The 13,632-nt window shown below is 32.3% G+C and overlaps 1 protein-coding gene across 1 annotated transcript in view; it reads right to left on the bottom strand.

The window, feature by feature from the left end:
• Positions 1-9,355: 9,355 nt before the first annotated feature.
• LOC110020128 (cationic peroxidase 1-like) overlaps positions 9,356-13,632 on the bottom strand; it is a 5,977-nt gene continuing 1,700 nt past the window's right edge. The window contains exons 2-3 of the mRNA XM_020718118.1: positions 13,154-13,348; positions 9,356-10,101 (exon numbers count right to left, since the gene is read on the bottom strand). Of these exons, the coding sequence (XP_020573777.1) occupies positions 9,529-10,101; positions 13,154-13,348 (768 nt within the window). The 3' untranslated portion in view covers positions 9,356-9,528. The remainder of the gene's footprint in view (positions 10,102-13,153; positions 13,349-13,632) is intronic.

The raw sequence follows: 13,632 nt of genomic DNA, 5'->3' as shown, positions 1-13,632 counted from the left end.
GTTGCATCCGGAAGTGAGTGTTATCATCCTGCACTCCTTTTATACCCAAATAAACCAAGCCAACACCAACCTTAATCCTAAACCTACCCAAAATAAACACCCAACTAACTAACCTACTATAAGCCATAAATCCTACCCAGCCAAATAACCTACCTAAAACCCTAAAGCCTGCCAAGCCTAACACTAAGAATTCCACTCCCCACCCCTTACTCTTATACAAAACCATATCCACACAACATTACACTCTCTTTGCAAAACCTAACTAAAAATACAAACCTTACCGGACACTAAATTCCTCATCTCACTCCTACATGAAACCCTAGAACCAAACTCCTCTCCTCACTTATGCTAACCTAAAAACTAATCATCAAATCACCACCTTCTCCCCCACTTAGCCTGAGCAGACCCATCATTAAATCACTACCTCCTCCCCCACTTAGCCTAATTTAAACCTAAGGCTAACACTAACCCAAACCCAAACCTAGCCCTACCTGAACCCAACCTAGCCCTATCCTAGACAAACCACTCACCATGACCCTCCTCTTTCTAACCCTAACCAGAAAAAAAAAAAAGTAAAAAATGGGGGAGGAAAATAATGAACTTATGTGGCCATATGTTTATTTCATGAATGCTTATTTGATAGTTTACCATATACACATTTATTTAACTATTTTTCATGCAAGTCTAGTTGGTTTTCTTTCATGCAGGAAATTTATATGTTTTATCTAAATCCATGTGCTATATGATTAAGTCCCATACAAATTCATCAGATGTGTTTAAGTCTCATGAAAATTCATGTGATATATGTTTAAGTCCCATGCAAATCCATGTTCTATGAATCCAAAAGAACCGATGTGCCATACGTTTTCATGCCAAAAGAAAGTTGAGTGGTTTATTTTTTCCGTAAAAATTCCATGCAAGTCTTGGCCTTATATTTTTCATGCTAATTTCAATCAAATTTAGTGGTTTATGTTTTCCAAGCAAATTCCATGCAAGTTGTGGCCTTATATTTTTCATGCAAATTCCATGCAAGTTGTGGCCTTATATTTTTCATGCAATTTCATGCAAGTTTTTTACTAATGTTTTCTATGCAAATTTCATGCAATTTGGTGGCTTCATGGGTCTTAATGGAACGATCGTTTAAGATAGTTAAGAATGTATGGAGGAGGGTATTTATTTGTTTAAGAAAAGATATTTTCATAAATATGGAGGGAGATTTGCAAAACTTCTATGAAGACTCATGAAAAAAAAAATTATAAAAATATACAATTTAATTGTGCTCTAAAATTATTATTTTTATAAAAAATATAAATATAAATGTGATATACAACAATTATTTTTATAAAATTATACAACTTAAATATGCTCTAAAACAATTATTTTTATAAAAATATACAAACTAATTGTTCTCTAAAGGTTATATATTTTTATTAAAAAAGAGTACAAATTAAGTGTGCCGTAAAAGAACCATCCATGCACATGTTTGACTAAGCCCCAAATAGATGAGATAATTTATAGGCTAAGTCAAGCTTATGTATGTGTTAAATACCTTGATAAGCTAATACCATAAAATATATGAAACCTTCTGAAAATTTAACAAACATGATCACTTTTAGTGAAATTAAACATCTTTTCAAAATAAAACAACTTTTTTAAGAAGAAAAATGATAATAATGATTTTTATAAATAATGTTTAACAAATAACATTTTAAAAAAGATAAGAAGCAAAATCTTCTATAATAAAAGCCCTCTAAAAATCTTTTAAAATCATTCAACTAAAAAACCCCTTATTTTAAGAAAGAAAAAAAAATCAAACAAAAAATAAATCTTTTTCAAACAATATAAAAACATTTTGAAATAAAACCTTAATAGTCTTGGCTGTTGTTCCAACCATTCAAAACCACTTCCCTGCCACCTAACACTGTTACAACCCTCCCCTTTTGCTGCCATCCTCCTGGGCAGGCATCAATATCTACTTCGTGCTTGTTATCCTGACCAGGAAATTGTTGCCTTGTTGTTTTCTACTAGCCAACCAACCCGTCCGCCTCCCATTGTTTCAACTTTAGCGAGAGTTAGTGTGTCGTGTCTGTTATTATTTCTTATTTATGTTTGTAACTTTCCATTTGAATTTCAGTGATATTATTTAAAAGTAGACTCTTTTTTAGAAGAAAAAACATAAACAAGACTTTACTTTTAAAAACAAACCTAAATAAGCGTAACCTTAAGAAAAATTTTCAGAACATGAGTCATATCTTTCGAAATCAATTCTCTGTGAGCTTACCAATTATATCAATATTATAAGGCCCAACAAACTTCTGAATAATTAGCTCATGAAGGATTTAAATATATTTATTAGTATATGGCGCGTGAATAAACATGCTCCTCTTTAAGAACATGTAATTTATGATCTTAACCCTTCACCATATAACTCTTTGGTCATTTCATGCATACACACGTGTCAAAATTAAAAATTCATTCATATGATAATAAAACTATTGTGTGATAAAGTGCATTTCAATACTCTCTTCCATTTGTGTAAGAATCTTGAAAATTAAGCATATGAATGAGATTTGAGTCTAAAAAGTGTAAGTAAGAGAGACGAGAAAAATATTTTTCTTGTCATTTAAGCTGAACATAGAACAATAAACTAAATATTTGAAGTCAAACATATGAGAAATTTCAAACAGGGAACACTTAAGACAATAAACTAAATTTAAATAATCTTAGAGAAACCATGATTTTCACCATAATTATCAAACTATGAATAAAAAAAATCATGAAATAAATATCAAGACCCAAAAAATAATTTACAATTCACCAACCTAACTCAAAAGAATAGCCCTTAAGCAAATCACTTGTGAACCCTATGTAAGCCAACATAGAAATAAAATTGAGGATCACATACACCCCTCAATAGTCTACTCTAGAAGACTAGGATAGTTTATTAGGTACCCATAGTTAGTGCTAAGCAATAAGAATATAAAATAAACAACCTTACCCCCTTAGATTTTCTTGGTGTTAAGACACCTCAAAACGTCTGATGAGTAAATGATTTACATTTATCATCACTGTGAGAATAGTGGAGACACTTAACTATCTAGTTGTTTAATGATTCCAATACACCCAAGATGATAAAAAGCCTCAGGCATCTTAATCAGTGGAGTTACTCTCAAAATTTAAGTTAGTCCACCCATGTAGCCTACTTAATAGTTTAGTTTCATTTTAGGGTTCGGGCTTCATCTTCAACTATAAATCTCTCTAGCCTTTCCCTCCACTTAGTTTAAAGTAAAATATGAAATCCAACATCTATGATTCCAAAACTTTAAATCAAATTCAAAACTGGTGATTCCAAAACTTTCAAATCTAATCTAAAACCTCCAATTTCAAACATTCAATCAATAACATTTAATTTCAAATCTAAATTCCAATCTTCAACTTTCAAATCCTTTAAAACAAACCCTTAAATTCAAATCCTAAACTTTAATACCACAACTTCACACCCTCAACTTCAACAAAAATAGAGTCTAAACCCCCATAAAAAATCAAAAAATTTTTAAAACGCAATTCAAAACCTGTCAGCTCAAATTTATTAAACTTTAACAAACCGTAAGAAAATTTAATAAACTTTAACAAAACTAACAAATTTAGCAAACTCAACTAAATTTAACACACTCATCCAACTTTAATAAACTCAACCAACTTTATTAAACTTAATAAATTTAATAAACTCAATCAATTTTAACAAACTAAACCAACTTTATAAAAATAAACTAACTTTAACAAACTGAATCAACTTAAACAAACTTAATCAACTTTAAAAAACTTAACCAACTCTAATAACTTTAATGAACTTTAATGAGCCTAAGAAATTTTTAATAAATTTTAATAAAGTCTAACAAACTTACCCAGTTTTAAAAAAATTTAACAAGCATTCGACAAATTTTAATACACTTTAAACGAATTCAATACCCTTCACAATAAATTAAAAATACTCAAAATAAAATTTAAATAAATTCAATAATCCACAAATGAACCTTAACAACCACAAAATAATTCTAAAAAAATTTTTAAACAGTTTTCAAATAACATCAAATAACATTAAAAGACAAATAAATTTCAAAAAAAGCTTCAAATATACTTCAAAAAAATCTCAAGTAAACTTCAAAAGAAACTTTAATAATCATTATAACTTAAAATAAACACTCACAAATCCAATTGAATCAACTTAATTTAAACTTTTAATTGAAATTAAGTCCAACAAACTAAGTTTTCAATTCAAGTTAATCATCCAAGTTAAACTCTTTTCAATCAACAATTAACCTAAAACAAATCAATCAATCCAAATCAACCCCTTCACAACAAACTCATCAATTTCAAATCCATAAGTTGTGCTTCCAGAGTTAGCTAACCATATTTTATTGGACATTTTCATGACACATCATCATTAAATTGAATGTCTCAACCTTTAATTCCACTCAATTCTTCTTAAAACCTCGAGTTTATCATTAAGAGCCCAAAAAATCAATCTCTTAGACAATTACCAGATAATTATGTATAACATAAACCAAAATTTCAATCAAAAGTATTCTTAGGAGCTATAACTAAGATATAATTAACTGTGAGGGTTTCTTCTCATAGGGATACCAAACCACATAATAATATAAATCTTATCTTTACCCTATAAGGCAGAGAAAAATTCCATGGTTTTGTAGTCCCATAAATCTTTAAGGTTTTTCTCAATTGAATTATTAGATCAATTTTAAGGTAATATTTTTATTTTTTGGTGTATTATATTATCCTTCAAATGAAGCAACTAGTTATTTAGATAGAAATCTTCCGAGATCTATGCAACAAAAATATCATCCACCCCCATGGTATCTATTTACCAGTTCTAATCCGAGTTAGAAAATGTCAAGAATAATATATGATCAATGGTTTTGTTGGGTTGATAGTTGAGATTCATACAATGCCACCATTGAGGTGAAATGTGTTTTTTCTTGTTGTAGATATGATAAATAATGGGGTTGGTATTTTTGGACAGCTTCTATACTTGAATTATGAGTGACTGAAAGAGTTATTGGTGCTGCCCTTGCCAATACAGTTGTTGCGATCTCTTCCTCGCTAAGAATACAGAGCAATGAGATTGACAGGTTATTGTATATTGGTTGAATTATAGTTAGATATATTGATATCCACATTGTGGAGTAATGAATATATCTCTTCAGGACTAAGTGGTGTAAGGGTAGTTCTAATTATAGTTTTAAATGTTTTATTTATAGGCAGGAGTCCTTTAAAGGTGTAGAAAATGATATCTTTAGTGTCTATGGATGATCCTGTTGTATTAAGTGGGATATTGTGTCATGGTTTAGTTACTCATAGATGCATTGTGTAGTTTATTTTTTAGTTGAATCAACCTCGAATGATTAGTTGCTCGAAGGCATTTTTCTAGTGTTCCCTAAATCTCATAGCAACTTTCAAGATTGATCATAATGCAGTTGAGAAATTTGAGGTGGCCATGTTTTGATTAGTTAGCATCATGTTGGCTTGGGTATTACCATTCCAGCGTTGTTTGTCATGATATATGGAGGTTTTGGGATAGATCCATTTATGACGCCACAAAACCCTGTGGTCTTTATGACTTTCAGAACTTCTGTGGATAGAGGATGTATTAATCGTAGATTTGATGTTTGTGTTCAGGAACTTCAGAAAATATGGCTTTGAATATTGCTCAATTTTGAGTGATATTAATCCTTCATTAATATCTGAAGTGATCGAGTCATGGATTTGAGCGATGATGATGTAGCTCTAATAACAATAAAGAAGTATTGAAGCAGCAAAATATGCTGGGAACAAAAGAACATTATAGAAGATAATTTAAAGGATTAGACATTCAAAAAGATTCAATTTAGCATTCCATATTTGGCTTTCTATTCAACATAACAAAGGCTAGAGGTAGCAGGTATTTATAGAATATTTAGAAGCTTTTAGATAGTTTGGTACACTGGTAGAATAGAGAAACTATAAAGACTACAGTTAGAAATGATTTGTTGAGCCGTCTGTTGGGATTGTCGATGTCTCCTTGTTGTTGGTTTTCACTCCAACTCATTTCATCGATTAGGCAAGCACCTTATGCTTATTGTTAAGCATTATAATAGGAAATAATATATTCCTATAAGAAGTTATGAGGAATAAATTATTTCCTTAATATAAGGAGATATTTCCTTTCCTATTTTTTATTTATTTTCTTTGATTATGAATTATTTATTTTCTTATTTTATGTTATTTCCTATATCTCCTAATTATTAATATGAATTGATTATTGGAGATATTAGGTGATATATCTTTCTTTTCATATCATTTCCTTTTTTATTATTTTTCCTATTATAGAATTTTTGTAAGAGTTATTTATACCCCTGTTCATATCAATGAAACAATTTTGTGTTCCACTTATTCCGTATTATTCTAAATTTCAACATGGTATCAGAGCAAGGTTTCATACCCTATCCACTGGCCCTCCTTTGAAAATTGTTGGACTCCCTTCCTGCCATCTTCTATGCACGAAGGGAGGGACACTCATCTTGATATTTAAAATTATGATTTTTTCTTCTTCTCCAAATCCCTAATTCTCCACCGCCTCGTTAGGTTACGGAAGCCATGGAAAGAATAACAAAGATGTGCTCCCATGAGTTTGATCTCGATGCTGCCTCAGAGTCTGAACTAGAGGCTCTATCCCTATTGCCGTCTCCCGATCTGCCCATCGACGTCAACCTCAGTAGCATGGTCATCAAGCCTGCAGCCAGCAATGGTGGAGGGAACAATCTTGACATCGAATATGATGTCGATGATTGCCATCACGGTTCCCCACAGCATTAGCGCTGACTTATTTCTTCAATAGATGTTCATCTCTGTGATTCTCCATCGTCTAGAAAACGTCATGGGGGCTACTTGTCGTTGCATCGCCGGAGGTCTCCTGACGAATTTCCGCCACCGTGCGCCCCAGCATGGTCTACAGTGTCATGGTTCTGCTATTGGTCTTCGACATTGCGGGTCCCATTTGGCACTCCATCCACGGTCTTGAAGGTTTCAGAATGATCCAGGGCACATACAACATTCAAGTTCTACTTCACAGTCTCGAAGGTGGATGATGTTTATTTTGAACCAGATTTTTGGCACCCTCGCAGACCATTTTCAGGTCGTGGAATGTAAGGGAGAGGAAAAGGTGGCAGGTTTTGCAACTTCTCACCCCTACCTTTGAGGTGGCAACAGACCATACACGAGAGGGATCGATTCAACTACACAAATAATGCCCTCGTATAGAGGAGAGTTCATCCACAGAAATGATCCAAATTTGTCACCAAGGGAAGGTGACTGGATATGTCAGAATTCATCGTGTGAAAATTTGAATTTTGCACGATGAACTTACTATAACAACTGTCACAAGTATTAATATGATGAACCATATAGATCGAGTCGTAACCCTCACAAGGGCTATGTTAGCCCCCCTCCAGATCGAGTCGCAACCCTCACAAGGGCTATGTTAGCTCCCCTCTGCATCATAATTTTTCACTCAAGCTATCAATTTCACCCATTAATCGTGTTCCACGAAGAGATTTCAATGGATACAGATTTGGTCATAAGAAGGGTAGTTATAGTTTTGAGGAATATCGGCTCTCGTCTTTGTTCTCAGCGTCTCCTACTCCATCTCCGCCTACCAATGCGGCTAATATCTTGCAGGCTAGATTGCGATCAAAGACTCCTCCAGGCAGCATACCGCAGCTAATGATGGAGAGGAATCATCTGCATCACACTCCTAACTTTTCTGATCTTATTATGTCGGCACCGGAGATGGGGCTCCAGCTAGGGCGACACTAGCGATGCAACCACCCGCCTCATCATCATCATGCCGGAGATATCGCTGTCATGGAATGAACAATACCAGCAAAATCCACAGCAAGTAATAGCTCCTATAATATTTTTTTTCTTCCCTGACCCAAGCGTCAAGGGGGAGCTCTGCTTCTAGCCTCCCTTTCTTCTGCTATTTTCTCTGTCAGCAGAATTTACTGGGTGTGATTTACATGTTTTTTTCTGCAGCTAATGACAACCGCGGTCAACTAAAAGTCGGTTTTCCTATAGATTGTCTCTTTTTTTACAAAACATAAAAATCAGCCAAGTCTGAATCCAGCAAATTCAGCCAAACCTGAATTTCTCTTCTACGTCGAAACATATGGTAGACAAAACTCAAAATTCAGCCAAGCCTTAATCTCTCTTCTACGCCGAAACATATGACAGCCAAATCTCCAAATTTTGTCAAGCCTGAATCTAGCAAATTCGATAAACCAATAATCTCTCTTCTACGCCGAAACATATGACAGCCAAAACTCCAAATTCTGTCAAGCCTAAATCTAGCAAATTCGATAAACCAATCGACCATTTTTTCTTCACTACTCAGCAAGTTAAGAATTATCAACGCACAATCCAATTTTCTTCACTACTCAGCAAGTTAAGAATTATTAACGCACAATCCAGGTTAAGAATTATAATATGAAATAATTTATTCATATAAGAAGTTATGAGGAATAAATTATTTCCTTAATATAAGGAGACATTTCCTTTCCAATTTTATATTTATTTCATTTAATTAAGAATTATTTCTTTTCCTATTTCATGTTATTTCCTATTTCTCCTAATAATTAATATGACTTGCTTATTGGAGATATTAAGTGATACATATTTCCTTTCATATCATTTCTTTTTTATTATTTTTCTTATTATAGGATTCTTGCAAGGATTATTTATACCACCGTTTATATCAATGAAACAATTTTATATTCCACTTTATTTCGCATCATTCTGAATTTCAGCAAGTCTGTTGGGATTGTCATGCCTGCTTGTTGTTGGTTTTCACTCCCAACTCATTTCATGGGTTAGGCAAGCATCTGATGCTTATTTTCAAACTTTTCTGTTTTTGGTTCGCGTATAATGCTGGTCACCTCATTTATTCATTTATGATTTCCAACCTGTTGCTAGTTTTCATGCATATGTGTTTTTTCTCCAACATTTGTTTAATCTTCAATTGCTATTTCTTTGATTTTTGGCTTAATTTACAATGTGATCCTCTGAAATCATCTTATCGGTAGAATGAAGGATTGTATAATATTACAATCTAAATTTAATTACTTCAATACTTATTAACTTCTTTATTTGCAGATATTCATTTCATTTGACCGGCTTGTTCTCAGCTTAACTTGGCCTGCGCTCTGTTAATCCTTCACAGGCGGAACATGTGGGAATATCAACGAACAACTGATGAAATTCCTTTTTTTTTTGTATCATTCATGTACAAGCACAGCACTAAACTTTTTTTCTCTGTTTTTTTTTTATTTTTGAAACTAGTAATGAGTAAAAATATTTGGTGTATATTGATGTCATGTACATATCGCAGGCATTTCTCTTGTAATAAAGCTTCGAAAACATGGATATATAATCAACTCAATTCCAACACAAGCAATAAGTGCACTCCAAACCCAATTAACTGCCAACATTCACATGCCTACAATTCTCCCTAATCTCCCCCTCACTCCCTAAAAGCGGACTCAAATTCCCCATCTTAACCATGGAAGCCCCAAAATCCGCCCAAAATACTTCCCTCTGCTCACTGTAATGTCTCACAAGCGAGTCCGCCTCACCCCCATCTCCCCTAAATAACTGCTGGTCCGAATGCAAAATCCCCCGATTCAGCCGCAAGCCGTCGAAGTACTCTGTGTCGAAGCGGGCGGGGGAGTCGTCTAACGGTGCCAGAATGTCGTCGCCTTCGCCGCCGAAAGCCGGGCACTGGGCTCGTAAGTATTGGGCGAAGGAATGGTCGATGGTGGAGCTTTCGTTGTAGATGCGGGATCGGAAGGTGGTGCAGCGGGCGAAGCCGAGGGAGTGGGCGCCGGAGAGGGCGACGAGGTCCTGGAGGCTGAGGTTGTGGGATTCGAACTTGGAGATGAGGTAGGGTAGGTCGAATATGGGTGCAGGAAGGTCGTTGTTGGCCGCGTCAAAACTTGCGGTGGTGGCGTCGCGACGGCCAAGTAGGACGTTGTAAGGTGCTCCGCCTAACTGTTGTTGTTTATGCATAATTGTTATTACTTATATTCAGAATATTTTGGTGACAAAAACTTGTGTATTTCACGTTGTGAAATGAATGTAAATAGTTGTGATTTAGGGTCTATTTGGAGCAATTGTAATTTATTGAATAATGTGCTGATTAAAAATAATTTGTTAATAAGTTAGATGCGGTGACTATTACAAATTTTTATTTTTTTGGAAAACCCAGACCATTGCCAATAAGCTCCCACCGCACCTAGATAAGTGCAGGGTGAAAACGATATTTTTTGCGTTTTTAAAACGCATAAGCTGCCAAAACAAAGTTTACCCCAAACAGGCTCTTAAAGTGTCAAGTAAATATAAAACTTTACAAGTAAGATATGTAAATTATATAGAAAATTTGAGTGGCATGAATGTAAGCGCCCTTTTTTTAATAAAGTTTCTTTGAAATTGCTGTATATGATAGTAAAAACTTTAAATTATCGGCTTTTGATTAGTTATCTTTTACTTTATTGTTTAATAAAAATGGTTTCAAATCAAATGGAAAAACATTTAGTGTAAATAAAATTTATATGAAATTTTGGAAAAAGATTATCCTCAGTATTTTCTGTTTTTTGTAATTTAAGAATTTTGAAGATGAAATTGCCAATTTTAAAGAAAGTTTAAAAAAAATATATGAATATTAAAAAAAAAAACTATAATTATTTTCTTTAGAAATGATTGACAAACATCATATATTATTGTTAGAGATATGAAAGAATGAATATATTTTAGTTAGAGATAATGTAAAATACCCAATATAATATAGAGATATTACATAAAGACCACGAAACATTGGTATTTTCAAATCAATAATATATTGACATATTTGCTATTTTATTACCTTTTAAGGTTCTAATCTATTAAATTAATTTATTGATTAAAATATTAATTATATTAGTCCAATGTTTAAAAACAAAGTTAGTTATAAATACAACCAGCGTTTTAACTGTGGCCTTGCTGAATTTTATTTTCGAAAAAATAATGCCTCATTTGCCCATTTCAAATTAAATTTTTTATATTGTTTTTTGTTTATATTAGACCTATAGAAAGCACATATTTTTTGACATATGGATTCATCCGAAATGGTCCTTCAGAACGTTTGTTCATTGATGTACTATCAATTCTAGCATCTGAAAAGTATTAACTTCCTCTTAAATGGCTTTGAGCCATCTTGAAATAGATGCTCTCCATTTTTATGTTTTCTTTAATTTTAACTACGCCTAGATGCCTCTCACTTTTTATTTCTTGTTTTGAAAGTATTTCTCATCCTTTTTCATGCAGCCAAAAATCCAGGTTTTTAATATGTACCATCTCTTGCTTTCTAATTGGATGCGATTCGTGCAGATCTACCAATGGGAATCAAGTGCTTTTGCTTGCATTATATTTTTAGTTTATAAGAAGAAATATAGAAGTTCCCAAAAATTTTAAGGATAAAAAAAGTTTATAACAGATTCGACATGTTCTGTTCTGTATCAAGTTTAGTTTTGTTAATATTTTCAAGTCATTAAGATAGCAGAAATTTTAAAATTACTTTTTTTTTAGTGGTTCGTTCAATTTTTGGTTGTTAAAACAGAGCTTTGCGTATTTATGAATTTCAACTAATACGACTAAATTTCAATTCTTTAATCTGAAAGAAATTAATCGAAATTTGACTTGCCAAGATGGAAGAAGGCACCATAAGTCATTATATGTAATCACCAAAAGAAAATCATTTAATCTACCGTTAAATATTAAGCAGTACTGAATATGTGGAAATTAAATGTGGTTCCAAATTTTCATTAGTGCGTTCTAAAGAAAAAAGAGCTAAAATACGCATCATAAGCACCATAAGTCATTATATGTAATCACCAAAAGAAAATCATCTAATCTACCGTTAAATATTAAGCAGTACTGAATATGTGGAAATGAAATGTGGTTCCAAATTTTCATTAGTGCGTTCTAAAGAAAAAAAGAACTAAAATACGCATCATAACATTCTTATTTATTTACATTTCTTACAACTAAACTTTTACAACGTGCGTAGTACTGATGTAATATTTTTTCCATCATAACATTCTTATGTATTTACATTTCTTACAACTAAACTTTTACGTCATTGATTTATATAATATCCAAAATACTAAATGACATACAAATATCAGCAGTGACATACATCTTTCTTATGGATATTTTTTGCTGTGATTTATATATTATTAACATATAAATTAATGAAAAAGCTTGTATGTCAGATATCTAAAAACATATGAGTTATAGACAAATTTACGTACATAATACACAATTGCTATGCACTTCCGAATCCATTTGCTAGGGTTTGAAAATTACATTTTAAACATTTTGGTGTCATATATCTATTCATGATAGGTGTAGTTTACTCTTAGAAAGTTTATAATAGTGATACTTCTGCGTAATCTTAAACATTTTTTTGCTTTATCTATGAAATTATAGGCTTTACATATGTGAAGCATAAGAATTGTTTGGTATGTATGTAAATTCTACAAAATAAAATGGTAATAGTATCCTGATCCAAATTTTTATCACAACTAGTCCCCTGAATTTATGGATTTTTTCAAATAGAATTTAATTTGATTAAATACATGTATCTCTTATCTCAAAATAAATCTAATGGTTGAAGAATTCATTTCATCAATCTTTGCTTAGATCCCTTGGCACATTATTCTCTTAATTTTAAAATGGCATGTGACTTTAAGCCTTGGGATCTTTTGTATGTACATCAGATATGATATTTTTTTATCAAAAATTGGTCAGAAGAGCTAAATCTTACTTGGAAAAGGGTATGATAAAATGATAGAGACAACATTTTCTATATGATACATTTAAAAAAAGAAAGTATGCATGACAAAATAATTTTCTTTCAATAAGAAAAAAAATGTATTTTTTATTAGATTAAATAATTAACAGTTTTTTTATGTATAACAATTATTAAAATAATAGCAAGAGTGTCTGCTTAAGTTAATTTATTAACCATAATTTCAATTGCTTAAATAGTAAAAAATAAACTTACCGCAACAATAGAATCACGAGCGGCGACGGCAAGAATATCTGCACATGAAACTACATTCCCCAAACATGCCAAATTAACCGCAGCTTTTATCTCATCAATGACATCAAAACCTCTCAATGAGTTGTTGTTAGGACCAGCTGTCTTTTCTCCTGTGAAGCTCGGTGTGTCGTCTAAAAGTACCGAGGCATCGCAACCCTATATGATTTTCATTAAGTTTTAATTTCAATGATATTGAACCATTTACTTATCTTATAAAAAAACTTTGCTCAACATAATATGATATTATCTTAAGCCAAGTATAGCTCAATATGTAAGAAAGAAATGTCTTCGACAGCAAGAAATTTATAATTTATTTGCAACAAAGTGCCGAGTTTGACTTTGCCACCAACATCAAAATATGAGATATGCTACTTTGCATGATAACCTATATGTGTATATCAATATACATATATATATATATATATATATATATATATATT

This window comes from Phalaenopsis equestris, unplaced genomic scaffold (genome assembly GCF_001263595.1).
Source record: "Phalaenopsis equestris unplaced genomic scaffold, ASM126359v1 Scaffold000093, whole genome shotgun sequence".
Taxonomy (NCBI): domain Eukaryota; kingdom Viridiplantae; phylum Streptophyta; class Magnoliopsida; order Asparagales; family Orchidaceae; genus Phalaenopsis; species Phalaenopsis equestris.
This window is presented reverse-complemented; position numbering and strand designations above follow the sequence as displayed.